At 45.1% G+C, this 17619-nt stretch overlaps 1 protein-coding gene across 2 annotated transcripts in view; it reads left to right on the top strand.

Moving 5' to 3' along the window:
* crim1 (cysteine rich transmembrane BMP regulator 1 (chordin-like)) overlaps positions 1-17619 on the top strand; it is a 76711-nt gene that overhangs the window by 54357 nt on the left and 4735 nt on the right. For both annotated transcript variants that reach the window (XM_084482453.1, XM_084482452.1), the window contains 9 exons: positions 3339-3464; positions 4692-4848; positions 6872-6993; positions 7138-7344; positions 10056-10286; positions 11755-12018; positions 13567-13782; positions 16436-16549; positions 17160-17362. In XM_084482453.1, the coding sequence (XP_084338579.1) occupies positions 3339-3464; positions 4692-4848; positions 6872-6993; positions 7138-7344; positions 10056-10286; positions 11755-12018; positions 13567-13782; positions 16436-16549; positions 17160-17362 (1640 nt within the window). The remainder of the gene's footprint in view (positions 1-3338; positions 3465-4691; positions 4849-6871; positions 6994-7137; positions 7345-10055; positions 10287-11754; positions 12019-13566; positions 13783-16435; positions 16550-17159; positions 17363-17619) is intronic.

The following is a 17619-nucleotide window of genomic DNA, read 5'->3' as shown; positions in this document are numbered from 1 at the left end:
ATGATTTTCCGATTCCCATGAGAGAGACACATGCCTTGTCTCTCCTCTTTCAGTCACCTTACACACACATACACACACACACACACACATACACACACACACACACACACACACACACACACACACACACACACACACACACACACACACACTTACACACCGCTTCTTAGCCATCAGAGCCCTGTCTGTGCCTGACCTTGGCTATCTCACCTTCTTTCTTATCCTCCTCTCCGCTCCTCCTCCTCCTCCCCCCCATCGCTTCCTCCTCTGTCCCTCCTCACATATTTGACCATCAAGCACTAAACGACCACTGATGCTATCTGCAGCTATCTCCCTACAGCAGGAAACAACACCGCTGATACGATCTTCCCGGGCCCTCCTCCCACGGCCACTAGGGGGTTTCCCCGCCCTGCACTTTAGTGGGCGGGGCTTGTGACATTGTGTCAACAAGTGTGATGGAATGGCTTATCACGGCTAGATATAAAGACAAGCCACATCGCCAGCCAAGTGCCGATACCATTTTATTGTCTTCATTTGTCTGTATTTCGGAGAACCTGTTTATCTTTCTGACATGACAACTTTTCCACGTCGATTGAGATGTGTTTCAAAATTGGGTGTAACACAAAAATTCTACAAACTTCCTGTTGGGCCTTTTGGTCTCGAGTGAGGCTATTTGGGAAATCCCAGTCGTGTTTGATCCCTTCAGGGTGCGCAATAAAAACAATATTTTTCAAAAGAATGTCTTCATTGTAGTAAGCTGGCATCGCCAGACGAATTGCAAACTTCAATTCGTCTGGGGATGCCAGCTTACTACATATATAAATATAAAATGAACGTTCATTTTTGATTTCCGTCACCAACGGGCACAGACCAAAATGCCTCTGGACGCGATTGGATAGGCCTACAACCAATCACAGCAGCGAAACGGGTGACGCAGCACTGAGCAACGCAAAAAACACATATATTCTCCCAACAAAAGCTTTAGGGAATATAAACCGTCCAGTTTGTTCAGAACTGTTTCAAAAGCAAAATCAACAGACATTCTACATCAGCGGCAGCCTTCTTTGTTGTTGTTGGAGTCCCTCTACCACGCTCCTCTGCACCGTCATCATGTTTATCCCGCCTCTTATTAGATAAGTGGCTGTTATTGGTTGGGTCTATCTCAAAATCTTCTTGTATTGTAGGGGAGCACGACCCTTGAATATAAATTGGCTATATTGTGCAGCCATTGGACAGGTGTGTATGTGTGTGTTCTTTTCATAGTCAGATAGGGGGCTCGTTTTCTGGTTGAGTGGTGATTATGAAAGGCAGGTAGGAACGACCAGCTCCCCCGACTCAGGGGATGGTGACAAGATGTCCGCAGTTCCAGTTTGTAGCGTTTCTGCAGGAAGTAATTATCACCGAGCCCAGGAGCGCTTTGTGGTGGCGCTCGCTGCTAGTTATTGCTCCCGTGCAGTTGCTTACGCTGTGTTTGGTTGCCGTGACAACGTTGATGATTGCCAGTGTCTAAAGATGATGGTCAGACATGCAAATTGACCGGCGGCCCACAACACACATCCCACACAGTACGTAAGTGATTCATAAAATATACAAAATCAGTCAATCAAAATCATACACAAAATCAGTCCTAGTTGCACACTATGCCTTTGCCTGCCCTTGTAAGAATCATCCCAAAAGTTGTAATTATTGTAAATGCTCATGTAGAATTGTCCCAATTTATTAAATTGGACATCATTCAGACAGACCATTATATTTTTTCTGTGTAATGCTTACTGAACTCTGGGAGGATGGGATGGTGCAAATGCTAAGTGCTTTCCTAAGTGTATGTGATCAAAACACACCTAAATTTGTAGCTCAGAGAATCGCACACTCTCACACACACACACACACACACACACACACACACACACACACACACACACACACACACACACACACACACACACACACACAAGATAAAGCAAGGTCCATCATAATTCATAATTATTTTTTGAAATATAAGAACAACAAGCCACAAATGGTTTTATCAATGTCTATATGAGTCTATATGACTCATAGATGTGTGCAACTTCAAACACGGTGTCATATTCCTGTAGTGGTTAGGGTGTCATTGTACTCGAGTCCTCGTGAACCTCAGGCCTCCTGACAATGACTTTAGAATGGGAAAACAATCCAAAAGATAAAGATGGTGCCTGAAGAACATAATTCAAAGCATCTATTGGGGTTTTAGAACTCTGCCAGTGGCTGTTCTCCCAGAATAGCTGCATATTCCATGAGCCATCGTGTCTCTTATTACAAAGACCTACCTAAACCCTGCATGTTGTGAATGGGGCTATTAGAGTCATATTCTAAACGTATGTAGAAATGTACCATCTACACACTGATGCACGGATGTCAGTTCTATAGAGCAGTGTTTCTCCAACAGGGGTATGCAAGTCCCTGAGGGTCATTTGAAGGATTTCAGAGGTACTTGCGACATCAAAGAATATATTGAGTACATTTTGATGTTCTGATATTGGTTATGAGTGCAAAATACTGCCATTGTAATATAAGTGTGTTGAATAGGAATAATAACTTATAACTTAGGAATAATAATAACAAAATTAAAAACACTGAGAATACTACAAGGTCTGTATATCTTTCTGCATATTTGCACCACCCATGTTCACGTTTATATCAAGTAACGTGCACATTCATTATTTATATTAGTAATTTTCCTCTACAAAAAGTTTTTTTGCTGGTGAAACGGAGTGCTTGGCTAAAGATAAATATCCTACTGGGGCTACATTAGTAAAAGTAGTTTGAGATCCTCTGCTGTATAGCACAATCGATAAGGCCTGGTTCAGAAGGCTTAAGTCCTGCTCAGCATTAAGAGACAAGGATTCTGGATTTTCTAATTAGAACAGTTGGGCCAGTGCCAGGGTGCAGCAGAAACATGGCTGGACTTGCACCTTGAAAATGTGTCCTTTTTATTATCTTGGGTATGAAGTCATAGGGTATGAAAAGCGTGACACATTAAGTTATTCTGTATTTTGTTGGTATGTACGCCTGTGGAAATGCCTTGCCCAAGTGCACCTTAGTAATGGATTCAGAGAGGAGTGTACGACCATTACGATCTTTCTGCCAACCAACCTCAGTGTCACGGAGGTTGTTGGTTTTGGTTTGAGAAAAGTTTAAAATCCTCTCTCCGATGGTTACTAGTCATTGGGATCCTGGCTCTTCACCTGTTAAAATTATGTTCCTGCAGTTATGCTGAAGTACTAAAATGTCTAACCATCTGCTTCAATTTTGTGTGTGTGTGTATGCGTGTGTGTGTGCGTATGCTGCTCGTGCTTTAGAGCCCAGCTACATCACCATGGCGCCCCCCACCTGTCCTGAGGAGAACTGCCTGCTTTCTGAGAGCGACTGTCGCTACGGTTACCCCACCGACTCCCGGGGATGCCAAGCTTGCCGCTGCCAAACCAGTCAGTAGAACTTTGTCCAATATCTAATATATTAACACATACCACACCACTTTGTACTAAAAAACATGTCACTGAAGAGACAGCACCTTGCCTGGATATTGTTTTTCAACGGAAAAACATTGGTGCTGGGTGATGACACATCCCCTGTCATCAGTCTTGACCAAAATTCATGTCCCTCTATATTTTAAATACACTGGAGCGTTTTTAACGCTTGATTTGCAGAATGAGGTTCTGATGTGATTTCTAATAGGTCACATTAAAAAATTGTCTCATTCATGTCGATATACTTTCATCCTTCGTGACGGGGCTAGTTTTTTTTCCGCAGGTGGGAAATACACTACACTACCCCCGAAAATTGGTTCTTTGTCCCAATTTTATAGTCTTACGCCACTAACTTAGAAAAATAACCACTCAGAAAATGGACTAATCCCTCCAGGAAGAAACGATCCAGTTACAAAATGGGAAGTTTAATGGAATGTATTTCTCAAGTGATTACGTTTGTATTTCCTGGAACGAAATGGTATTGTTAAGTGACGCTTGAGCCTTTTTAATCGCAGGCTGAAACTGCGATTGTGTCCTGGTTAATGATTGTTATCAGTGCATTTAATCAGAGCATATGTGTGAGTGATTCCCGCCCTGATCTCTCTGTAATGGCCCCAGAGTTCCGCGGTTCCGCTCTGAAACGTCCCTAAATGGCCCCAGATAATATATGACTGGTTTTCTGTCTCCCCCGCCTGGAAAAAACACGGAATTGAGTCTTGAGGCTTCCAAAGGCAAAGCCATGAAATTCCGGACGATTCATTATTGAGCTTCAAGTTCATGAAAAATGTATAAATATAAATTATAAAGAGAACAACGTTGCAGATGCCAAAAAGTCTTTACCCGCATCACAATGGCCATCATGGCTTTGTTTACCGTGTACCATAACAGGTCCAGAGAGAGGCTCTTCTCATGAACTGCAAAAATTAATGATCATTATAAGGTCTAATTGTTACTAAACCATGTCGCCAAATGTCATATGGAAGTCTAGCACTCCAAAAGTGTAGCTCTTTACCCATGACAGAGGAAGAATACATTGCATGTATGTTGAATCACATGTCTGTGATTTTGTGTGTGTGTGTGTGTGTGTGTGTGTGTGTGTGTGTGTATTTACTTTTGGGTGTGTGTGTGTGTTTGTGTCATTTTGTGCATGCATGTATATGATTTTCTGTGCGTGTGTGTGTGCAGGAGAGGAGCACTGCAGTGCGCTGATGTCCGGATGCAGTGTCAAGTGTGTGTTTGGCCGGCAGACGGACGCCGATGGCTGTGAGACATGCCAGTGTCGCCCACGCCACAGACGATGCAAGATCCTGGTCTGTGACCGGGCCTGTCCCTTCGGCTACCAGTAAGCAGGCGCCAACGTCTATACACACACACACACACACACACACACACACACACACACACACACACACCGATCAAACAGATACGTCTACGTTTCCCCAGACTTAATATGAATTCCTTCATTTCCCAGGTTACCATTAACCATACGTTCGTATAAGAAACACGCGCAAACGCGCACACACACACACACACGTGTGCACACAGGCGCGGACAATGGGGCACATGCTAGACGTACTATATCCACACGCCATTACTTTCCTTTACTTTCTCGCTTTCTCCATCTGTCATTTCTGGTGTATTCGTCATGTTCCAGCCCCCTTCTCCATTCCAGCGCACAGCGGGGGCCCCGGCAGGCCTCGTCTCGTGCCCGTCATCTCCCATTCTAATTTAAGATTGATCTCCACCAAACTCTCTTGACACCCCCCACCCCAGCCACCGAGCCATCGCCGCTTTGGTCTGAATTATTCATTGTCACGGTGACTGCGTTGTCACGGCGGCTCTGTTATTATTATTATTATTATTTGGCGCACCGCGATAGGCCGAGATAGCAGCTGTTTATCAGCCAACCAGACGTTGAGCCAACGCGGACAACTTCCTGATTAGGAAAGTATCGGAGCATGGCAATAAGGAAGGGGAGTGGGGTCAGTGGAGGGGGTATAAGAGATATAGAAATTATATCTTGACAAAGGGGAGCTGTGGATGGGAGAGGGAGGGGAAGAAGGAGGAGAGGATGAAAGCCATTGGGTTAAACGGATGCTGTTGACACACCATTTCAAAGTAATGGCTCTAGTGTCTTAAGCTCATTAGAGGTGTTTCTTTTCTTGGAGTGTGAACAATCACAAATCAATGCCAAATATAATTTCAGACATTACAGCCTTGTTTTGCATATAAAGCCAAGCATGTGAGAGTTTAGGTTTAGGTTTAGTTGCTTTCGTACATCGAGTGTGTTTTCGTACCACGCGTGATTGTGTTCTTTCTATGTCATTCTAATTATTTCAAGAGCTGTCTCTTCCCTTCCTGTTGAAGTGTGGATGCATGTGGATTCAGAATTTAATTTGTTCATATTCCTGTGCCCAAAAGTGCTGCCTTCAACTCCCACAAGGACCATTACTCACAAGACTCATTCTGCCTTTGTCAGAGTATTTGCGAGCAGTGGTTAAAATAAGCTTGTTGGAAATTCTCTCCACTCTCTCCACTTTTTGAGAGAATTACAGACATGTCTTCAAGAAATATAAAACGAAACAATGTTTTGTTTTTCAGTGATGCACGTCGGTGTCATGGGCTCAAGGATAATTGAACTGCTAACCAGCCACAAAAAAGCAATCAATGCTTTGGATTGGCTTGGAGTGCTCCAAAAAAACCACACACTTTTCAGTGCATGTTTCTATGGTTGGATTGTACCATAGAAACTTTACTTTTAAATGAGGTAGTGGTGACATCAAAGAAAAATACCCCCCTCCTAATCTTTAAAAGGGGTTGGGCCAGGTTTTTGTCCATACATTTGTACTTCTCATTCATCATAGTGTTGTGTCCAGAACTTATCCAGCACGGAAGGAGCAGTATTCGTATTTGTGTTCACATGGGTTTCGTTTGTGTGTTCTGGGTATTGTACTCATACATTAAGGTTTGAAGGTTAGTCATCTCGCTGGCCTTCGAACACTGGCTCAGCTCTGCATTGCGTTCACAGCCACAGTGCTGGGGCTGCCTATGGCTTCTAGAGATGTGTTGAAAACGGGACAAACTGACCCAAGGGCATCAATAAACACTTGTACTAATTCCTATGTTCATCACTGTTAATAATTCAGTAGTAGTAGTTGCTGCTTCATAATATCAATATCTTTCTTATTGTCATTATCTCCACTGACTCAATCCTGCTCTCTCTCTCTCTCTCTCTCTCTCTCTCTCTCTCTCTCTCTCTCTCTCTCTCTCTCTCTCTGTGTCTCTGTCTTCGTCTCTGTCTTCGTCTCTCTCTACTCTGTCGCCCTCTCTGACTCCATGTCTCTCTCTCTGACTCCCAATCTCAGTAAGAACAGGCACGGCTGTGACACCTGCAGATGCAAGAAATGTCCAGAGGTGCCATGTGACCTGTCCTGTCCAATGGGCTTCGAGACAGACACTCTGGGCTGTCTGCGCTGTGTGTGCAGAGGTGGGTTAAACCATGATCGGACTGGATAATATACAGACTACTAAAGTTTGACAAGAAAAGATTCATGAATGTTAAGTCTTAAAAGTCAATCTTATGAAGACAAAGACAAATTAACAAACCCCCCCCCCCCCTCCCCGTCTTCAGTGGTCTCTTCCGAGGCACCGTCAGGTGGAAAGGGCACGTGTCTGTCCATGGACGGCCTGCATCACGATGATGGCGAGAGCTGGCACGATGGCTGCCGTGACTGCTATTGCCACGGCGACCGGGAGATGTGTTCCCTGATCTCGTGTCCCGTTCCCGAGTGTGAGAGTCCCGCGATCCAGCCGGGGCACTGCTGTCCTACTTGTCCAGGTAAGTCTTTTCCTCCTCCAATTCCATTACATATATATATATATATATATACATATAGTTGATTGTTGTTGGGGAAGGGAATTGGCAGGGACCCCACTATTCGTTATGACAACGGTTTTAGGGCACCAATTCGACGTGGATTGTGATTTGGCAAAAATTGCAATTCTTTGAAAATATCATTGCGATATTATGATTTTTTTGGTCCAATAGATTTTTTGTCGGGCTTCAACCATGGGTATAATGTTGGAGTTTGGGTTCTATAGGTCCGTCGGTGTCCACAATTGTTTTTTTTATATGAATGTGACTGAAAAGAATCAACTATAGGCAAATACACTATATTTATTTATAAGTTTCCACTGCCCCGTGATGCTTTGTGCAAATTGTGGGCTTCACTACCGGTCACTACGAGATCGATGTAAACAATCGCCGTCAGTCATTCATTAATTCAATTATTTAATTTTTTCCGGTTGTAAGTACATCCTCGAAAGGCACACGTTGTTCCTGAGCTTTTTAAAGCCATCATTTTATTCAGAGACAGAGCGACTATATACAGTGATGTGATTAGCCTGCCAGCTGATCAGCTAAATCCACAGCTGAGGCGTCAGGCTCTGTGGGCGGCCAGAAGTGTGGCCCACAAACATTTCCCCAGTAACAAACCCAGGAAACTTGTGGATAGTGTATCACTGTCAGGTAAATCACTATGTGATTAAAAAAGTGTTTTGGGCTGAGAGTTTTAGGAAAGAGGGGGTGTTATCCCTGTGGCCACACACCGTAGCGTTATACTAAATGTGTCCGGGAAGCCTAACCATCGATGCGGGTATTAAAAAATCAAATTGATCGAGAAGTCATCAAACCTTCTTTGATCATCAGTTAATCTTTTAAGTAATTGATCAAGTACAAATGTTAACTGCTTAATGATTTAGAAATATATAAAAAATATATAAAATATTTGATATAAAATATATAAAATATAAAATATTTGGTTGAGGGATCATCATAACATACTTAACATACATAATTTTTCTATTATTTATGACATTTTGTAGCCTGGTCCTACCAGAATCTCTTACTTCATTTCATTTGCACAGAGAGTCTGGCCACTCTCCATTGACAAACGTTAACTCACTTGAAGGCGGGTGTCTGTTGGAGTTTAATACTATTGGATCTGCCCAGTGCCACTCTGGATCTGCCATAACCAATCGCTGACGTTTGACTACGACTCAAACCAGCGCACAACCTCAACGTCAATGTTCTCAGCCACTCCCTCTGTTCGCTGATTGGCCCAGCCAGAGATTTGGCTGAGAAAACTCACGAATATACTGCAGACCCAGACGTAGTACTGAAGGGAAATGAAAATTGAGCGGAAGTACGGAGGCGGGCAGAGCCAGGCTAGACATTTTGCAGACCAAATGATAAATCGCTGAATCTGAAAAAAGAATAGTTTGATTACTCGACTGTGGAAATAATCATAACTTGTATCCCTAGTACTGTATATGAAGATATGCAGTCCAAGAATCCATGTTTTCCAGAAACATGCCAAAATAGACTAGTGGGAACCTTATAAATGTGTCTTGCACATTTATAAGGTTGTATGTCTTGTAAATGTATGTCTTGCTTTATAAATGTATTCACATATATATATATATATATATATATATATATATATATATATATATATATATATATATATATAGTTTATGCAAACACTGATGAAAATTGTTGTTACCATTAGGACCTTGCGTGTCGCATCGTAGCGACAGCCTTGTCTGGATCTCAGCAGACCGTAGCCACTTGCATTGGCTTGACATCACATTAGCATAGCTTGTTTGCCTCGTAGACCAGAAAGTCCCATTCATTATGTTTCCAAATCACGTCATTGCTGATCCCTACACGATATCTTAAAGCAACCGGTTTGACAGAAGACATGCTGCAGAGCACTCGCAGCAGCAGCAGCAGCAGCACGCCTACATCAAAAAGATGCATCAAACCTTTCATCCCTCGCCCCCCCTCCCTCTCCTGTTCAAGCAATGCTCTACACCAAAGAAACACGACAGACGCTAACAGTCTGATCCCAGCAGACCGGAGCGGCGGCGGGCGTGGTCCCTGAACTCTTGTTGAACTCACCATGGTTCCACCGGGACGTGTGGTCTGTCCGGTCAAGTTTATCCTTATCCAATCGACACCCTGGTCGGTGATGGCAGTGTGGCACTTTCCACACAACGCTGGCTCTTGTTTTGGACCAGAGTGCTCGCTGTTCTTTCCTGTTCATGGTCTTAATCCCGAAGCACACGGGCCGATGTCGGAAACCCGTCCAAAAGGGACTTGGGACGAAGCAAGCGGATAAATCCTCCATGTGCTTTGCTCCGTTAAGAACAATTTCATTGTATTTTTGGGCCGCGCCAAAAATATGAACATGCTCCCTGTGCCTAAGGCATTATACTTCCTTGTCTCACATCATTGGAGAAATGATGTTTATTTACTGATGCACAATCTACAATCACACATGTTATATATGTGATATTTTTTATAGTTTTTGTTTAATTTAGTTTCTATTTCAAGGCTCACCACTACCCGACAATGTAGGTCTTCCACCAACATACTTTTATTCTGTCATCTCCTCCACTGACTCCATCTCACCTCCATGTCTCTCTCTCTTTCTCCCCCTCCCTCCCTCTCCCTCTGCCTCTCTCGTACCATCACCACCACACCAGATTCCCCCGTGCTTCTCCCCACCCCCGCCCTGGGGGGGGTCCCGGCGGACTCCTCTGTGTGCGTGTCCCCCGGGGGAGAGCTGTTCTCTGGGGGGGAGGTGTGGAACATGGACCCCTGCAGCCAGTGCACCTGCAGGCGGGGCCAGACCCTATGCGAGAGTGAGGCCTGCCCGCCGCTGCTCTGCCAGCGGCCAATCAGAAGCCACGACTCCTGCTGCCCGCACTGCCCTGGTAAGAGACCACATGTAAACTCTCATTGGGATGTTTTAGTTCTTTGTTAAAATTGTCTGTATGTAAATGTGTACATCGACTGCTATCGATAAGCCTGACAATGAAGGCTTACACATTTTTGGCAAAATCACACAAATACTTTAAACCGTGCAAGAGTAAGTCCATTAAAGATATTTGAGAATATTATATTGTTACGGGGAATTATTCCTTCAACTTCCCGGAATTTATGTTTCCGAAATATATTGGCATCTAAACAAAGATTTTTTAAAAAGACGTGACTTTACTGACGTGAAATTTACAATATTTCAAGCATTTAAATTAAAAATGCTTAAATCATTAAAAACCTTTCTCTATTTGAGCTACAATTGGTTTTCATCAACCATCGGCCAATTAGGAGAAACCAACTTGGAAGACTGTATTGAAACGTTCTAAGTTTCGTTGCATGTATGACTGTTAACGAGTTTGTGAACCGAAACACAATTTAAATCAGATTCTTCTTGTTTTCTTCTTTGTTTACCAGTTGGTTTGCAACTGGTAATCAAAATAAATAAATTAAAGGGATACGCTAACGTAGCCTGCATTGTCTCAGCAGCATCTGGAAATGCTGGCAGCAGTTATTTGTTGGAAGGAGAGCCAAGTTCACTAGTGCACACACACACACACACACACACACAAACATATTTACATGCCTTTATGCACACACACACATTTGGCAGTGGTGTAGGACAGGTGTGAATGTGACGGCAGACATCTGTGTGCAGGGTTTTACACTGGCTGAAGGTGAAGAAGTTCGCTCAAATAATGAATACATCAGTGCTAAAAACACAAACACACACACACACATTTATTTTCATAACATACAGTTTGTGCATAATCAGTTGTCTGTTGAGCCATCAGTGGGTAAAGGGGCAACTTAGTATTGTTGACGTCCACTAGAGCAGAGGACTTCATTATCATGTACCAATATGGTCAGAGCACCGCTCACTTTATACTACTGAACTACTGAAATTGGGTGCTTCTTTTCATGAAAAAAGCATCATTACTACCTGGCCGATTTTAGGTTTGTTCCTTAATATATCCTTTATTGAAAGATTTTACCCTGGATTCAGTTTGGCTTTTCAGCGTATCTCCCAATACATCGAATTGTGTCCAAAGTAATCTGAACATGTGCAGGGTTAAGGTAATATATTGTGCCTCGTAGCAATAGGAATGATGTAAGAAGGGTGACATTTTGCTGTGTCGCCATCTATCCCGCTGTAAAAGGTCATGGACGAACATTTCTAGTTTGCTGTCCTTATGTTCTGGTGAGATATGGTCCTCATTCTCCTGCACCTAAACTAACTCATATTGTGTTTATGTGTGTGTGCATGTGGGGGTGTGTGTGTGTGTGTGTGTGTGTGCACGTGCCTGTCTCTGTGACGTGCCTGCGTGTGTGCGCGCGCGTGTGTGTGTGTGTGTGCCTCCACAGAGCACAGCACTCCCACGCTGGCCGCCCTGCCCGGCGGCGACCCTGACTCCTCCCCCTCCCCCAGCTCCGGTGGGGCGGGCTCTCTGTGCCACAGCGCCGGCAGCGGGGGGGACATGTTCCTGCCCGGCGAGTCCTGGAAGCCTGACTCATGCACCAGCTGCATGTGCGCGGCGGGGGCCATCGGCTGCTTCACCGAGACCTGCCCGCCCACCTTCTGCCAGCGGCCGCTGCTCAAGAAGGGCCAGTGCTGCCCCTACTGCCTGGGTGAGGACACTGCGGCCCACCGCTGTGTGCCGAACACACACACACACACACACACACACGCCATGGCTGTGGCCCAACCTGCGTATCACAGGGTGTACTGTTGGTTTGCGACCAGATTAAAGTAGAGGCAATGCTTAATAATAAGGGTACGATAAGTAACCATTGATGGATATTAGTTAATACAGTAATACTGAACCCTTATTGTAAACTGTTACTACATATGCATTTTTGTGCGTTATTTTTTTATGTATTATTTACCGGCATTGTGTTATATATATATATATATATATATATATATATATATGCATTATGTTGAAATGCATTATGGGTTATCCAAGCGAATGTACTGCCCATAGTTTGCACACTACATATTTCACCGTTCATAGAAAGTTATCCGGGTACCTTTAGAACCTTTTTAGTTTTTTGCATACTAGGTGCAAATACATTTTCGGACACATGTATACTCTGGCCTACTGCGCAGTATGCTAGTGTGGGGATTCGAATGCAGCCAGTGTCTGCACCTTTACCTTATCTGAGACTGCTGCGGAGAGATCCTGTTATCCCCTCACCACCCTCATGTAATTTTGCATACGGGCATGTGATTGGTCACTACACAATCTAGTCGATACCTCTAGGCTGTGATTAGGATCCAAGACGATGTGATGAATAATGAATAGTTGTGCTAATAATACATATAATGCATAATAATGCTCACAATAATTGTTTAACATTCACATTGCTACTGTTGTAGCAATGATGTAGCAATGATTTCTTCTCTTGTTGAAAATTTTTAATTTTAATTTATTTTATTGTCCAGTACTTTTTCACTCTCACACCTGAATTAGCCCTCTGGAATTCAGTAGCATTTAAATACCAGCTTATCTTAATGCAATTCAATTAATATTTTAATCTAAACATGAATTAACTGTCTGAACCCTGAGGTTGACTGGAGGAACAGATGACTCATTTTGTAAAGCCCCAGGCATCCTACATTTTTTTGTCTCTGGGTGACTGTGCTTCTCCACCGGCAGTCCCTAGACTCTGGAACAGGCTTCCCCTCGCATCAGAAAGGCCCACATTCAAAACTTGCCTCCAGAACCATCTTTTTCTGTAGCCTCTTTTTTATATCTTTGTCTCTGATTAGCTTGATTTTCTTTTAATCACTTACTTTGATTGTGTGTCCGCTTTTATTTTGGTCTCCTTTGCTCGGCTCCTTGTTCAATCAAGTTGTTTTTAAGTTATATGAAAAATTAATCTCTCTCTCTCTCTCTCTCTCTCTCTCTCTCTCCTGCTCTCTCTCTCTCGCTCCTCTCTCTCTCTTTCTCTTTCCTCTCTCTCCCTCCTCTATCTCTCGCTCTCGCTCCTGCTCTCTCTTGCTCCTCTATCTCTTGCTCCTTCTCTCCCTCTCTCTCTCTCTCCCTCTCCCTCCCCCTCTTCCCCTATCTCTCCCTCTTCTTCTCCTTCTCCCTATCTCTCTCTCTCTCCCCCTCTCCCCCTCTGCCCCCCCTCCCTCCCTCCCTCCCTCCCTCCCCCATTCGGCCCCACCAGACTCCCCCACCCAGCCCCACGTGCCGGCGGGGGCGGCGGCCTGCCACTTCAACGGGCGGCAGTACGCCGACGAGGAGCGCTGGGACATCGACGCCTGCACCCACTGCTACTGCCTGGCGGGCCAGACGCTGTGCTCCACCGTGTCCTGCCCCGCCCAGGCCGCGCCCTGCGACAAGCCCCTCGCCAAGGAAGGCAGCTGCTGTCCCATTTGCTTAGGTATGGATTACGTGGAATACACACACACACACCCACGCACACACACACGTTAGCACGAACACATACATACGTCTCACGCACGCACACACACACACACACGCACGCACGCACGCACACACACACACAAACGTATGCTGGGTAATTTGCATAGGTATGGAATACACACATAAGCATGCACACACACACATACATATGTGACACACACACGCAAACACACGCTGCCTCATTTGCATAGGTATGGCATACACACATAAGCATGCACACACACACACACACACACACACACACACACACACGCAAACACACACTGCCCCATTTGTATAGGTGTGGAATACACACATGAGCATGCTAACACACACACACATGCACGCACGCACACGGACGGAGCACTGAAGCAAAAAGCGTCCAAAATATATGGGGGATGGACACATTGTACATGATACATTGACGATGATGCATGATACATTGATTTCATATTGGCCTTACATTGGCATACAGGCCTTTTTACTATAATATTTGACTGTAAATATTGTTTATTTTTATTGTTAATACATTGGGAGAAACCAGCCGGGGTTAGCTGTATTTTGAAATTACCCTACTGCAAAAATCCCACCCCTCACTTCAGGCCTCCCTCCAAAGCCCCTTCCCAAAACACGGGACTCATCTTAGCTTTAGCTCTGCCTAGCCTGGGGGAAGACTCCTGTCTTGCGCAATGAGTGCATGGGCAGAGTCTGTGCAGGTACCCGGGTAGGCAGCTAGGCCATCCAATCTGATTGGAGGGGCTTATTACAAGGCCTGCGTCAGCCGAAGATACTGAACGCGGTTTTGTTCGGTATCGTTTGATTTATTGATTGCCTTGCCGGGACGTAACAAGCATTTCTACCAATATGACGAAAAATGCTTTTAATATAAATTGCCTTTCCTTGTGTTAAGCACTTTGAGCTCTCTTAAAGGTCCCATGGCATGCTATTTTATGGATGCTTTAATATAGGTATTAGTGGGCCCCTAATACAGTACTTGAAGACGTTCAAGAAATTCTGCCTTGGTGCAGAGTTACAGCCACTACAAGCCAGTCCCACAATGAGCGCTCCACAAACGCACCGTTTTTAGAGGCGGGTCAAGGTGGAGGGTGGGGGTGTGGCCCTGAGCAGCTTGCGGCCACAGTACCACGCGCTAGTGTTTACAGTGGAACGCTGAACACTCTGGGTGCTCCGGCGGGATTCCTGGAGCTCTATATCTAAATAATATCATATTATATTTAGATATCTATACAATATAATATATATTATCATGGTCAAAAGCTGTTTGCACCTCCGGATGATATTATGAATCTCAAACGACTGTGTCGGGTTCTCAGACGCCTCTGGTTCTTCCACTTCCACGTCAATATTAAGTACAGACTGAACCGCGAAATGGAGGAGAAGGGGATTGTTGCCCGCGATCGTTGCCCAGGGTTGTCTGCGTCGGGTTGGTTGAGAAGGAATTGGGAACCGCGACATGGAGGAGAAAAGGATTGTTGCCCAGGCTGCCACCGGGGCTGCCCGCTGAACGCTGGCCGCCCCCCGGGGCTACCCGCCCAGCCCCGCTGCCATGGGAGCGGTCCGTCGGAGCCCCACTGGCCACTGACCGCCCCCGGGGCTGCCTGCTGAACGCTGGCCGTCCCTGGGGCTACCCGCCCAGCCCCGCTGCCACGGCAGCGGTCCGTCGGAGCCTCGCTGGCCGCTGGCCACCCCTGGGGCTGCCCGGCTCCGACGGACAATCCTGGGCAACAATCCTTTTCTCCTCCATGTCCAGTTCCCAATTCCTTCTCAACCAACCCGACGCAGTCTAGTCTTTTCACTAAATGGGAGCTTTATGCAAGCTTGCGTTATAGTGTTGCATGTTATGCGGCATAACACCAACAGCAGAATGGTTATCCAAATAACAAAAAACACTTGCGTTACAGTGTGTGTATTCACACACACATATGTGGCGCTCGCACGGTCCTAGCTCATTGTCTCATTGTCGGGCCAAATTCTCTGGGCGGGCCAATCAGAGAAAGGGGAGGTAACCTGGTCCCGTATGTCATCATACTTGACCAGAACCCAAATCGAAGCGTTTCAGCGATCCTTTTTTCAAAGACGGAGTAAGATAGCTACTTCTCGGTTTACACCTAATGCAATTTTTCGCTACTGGGGGACCATAGGGAGGCTAGGGGAACTCAACTTAATGTAAGAAACCTCATAAAGTGAAATTTTCTTGCCATGTTCTCAGAACTTTGACATTAATCTAACCCTTTTTGTAAGCTACGTGGGAGTTGTATTTTCCATAAATTTTATTTCATTTATTTACGCCATCATTTCATGTCTGCAAGGTGATTAACCTCAAGCTGTACTACACTGTTAAATGATGGGATTAGTACGAGCGCATGACATTTAGTTTAAATGTCCCTTAAATGACAAGGAACATCTGCTGTTTTTAATCAAGGCTTAAATGTTTAATCATACAGTTCTGTGTGTGTGTGTGTGTTTGTGTGGGCGTTTGTGGGTGTACTCTTGTGCTTGGTTGTGTGTCTATACTTTTGTGTTCGGTGCGTACATACTCGTGTGTGCGTGTGTGTGTGTGTACATTCTTGTGTTTCAACACATGTTTGTCTCTGTGTGCGCCTGTGCAGAGACCTTCTCTCCAACCAACGTACCGATTGAGAAAACCGACTTGACTGGGGAACGGAAACCTGTGGCCTGGGACCACCCCTCCCACAGTCCCAACGACCTGCCCCGTTTCAGAGGTACCACACACACACACACACACACACACACACACACACACACGGCCCTCAGCATGCCACACGTGTAACACATTGTACTGTTTTGTCCAATAAGTTTTTTTTTTTAATTCATGATCTCCTATTTTGGGTAAATTTTCACACAATATACATGTTTTTGTCAACCAAAGCTCTGTGTTTACACACGCTATAAGAACTACTCGGTGAGTTGAAGTCCACTGAAGCAACCTGATTGGTTGTCCTTAGCAACGGCTATGACGGTAGGGTAGGAACACGGAAGTCTTATTTCAAATCAACGATGGAAATGTGGCTGTTTATTAGGACTTCAATTAGCCCGGGAAACCAGACGAATCTGCAAGTTTTATTTACTCTGGCATATGCTGCCGGCACCTCTCCTGTTCGGACGGATCTCCCTCAGACCTGGCCCGGGTCGGACCAATCACAACCAGAGTTATACACTCTGTATTCATGTATTTCATCGTGTCCCCACAAAGAAATCAACACCTGATTCAACAGAATAAGTTTCTTCGGGGGGGGAAAGCTTTAAAGCACAATGATCCGTCCCCGACCTGAGATCAAGGGAGTCACTCCCCGCCTTGTGTCGGCTCCTCAGGTGACGTGAGCGGGCTCCAGATGCCCTTCCTGTCCGGCTCCCCCAGAGTGGGCTCCCAGGGGGGGCCGGGGGTCAGCCGGCAGGAGCTGACGGCCACCACCGTCATGTGGGTGGTGCTGCCCCTCTTGCTGCTCCTCCTCCTCCTGGTCTCGGCGCTGCTCTACACCTCCCACAGGAGGCGCTGGCTCCCCCTGCAGTGCAAGGTGTGTACGCACCTTGGCGCACACACACACACACACACACATACGGGTGATGTGTTTCATCCTTCGAATATATGGAATACAACAGAATATGTGATCTATAAATCGAGTTAAAATTGTAACGCTTATACAATCCAGCGCACATACTTAAACTTATATATATAATACATAAGTTATGTTATGTTATATATATATGTTAATGACATCATTGTGCTGAGTCCTTAGTTCTTAGTGTTATTGTCCTATTATCGACACGCCGA

The sequence above is a fragment of the Micromesistius poutassou genome (assembly GCF_964030765.1).
Source record: "Micromesistius poutassou genome assembly, chromosome: 17".
NCBI lineage: Eukaryota > Metazoa > Chordata > Actinopteri > Gadiformes > Gadidae > Micromesistius > Micromesistius poutassou.
Note: the sequence above shows the minus strand (reverse complement) of the source record. Positions and strands in the feature narration are given on the sequence as shown.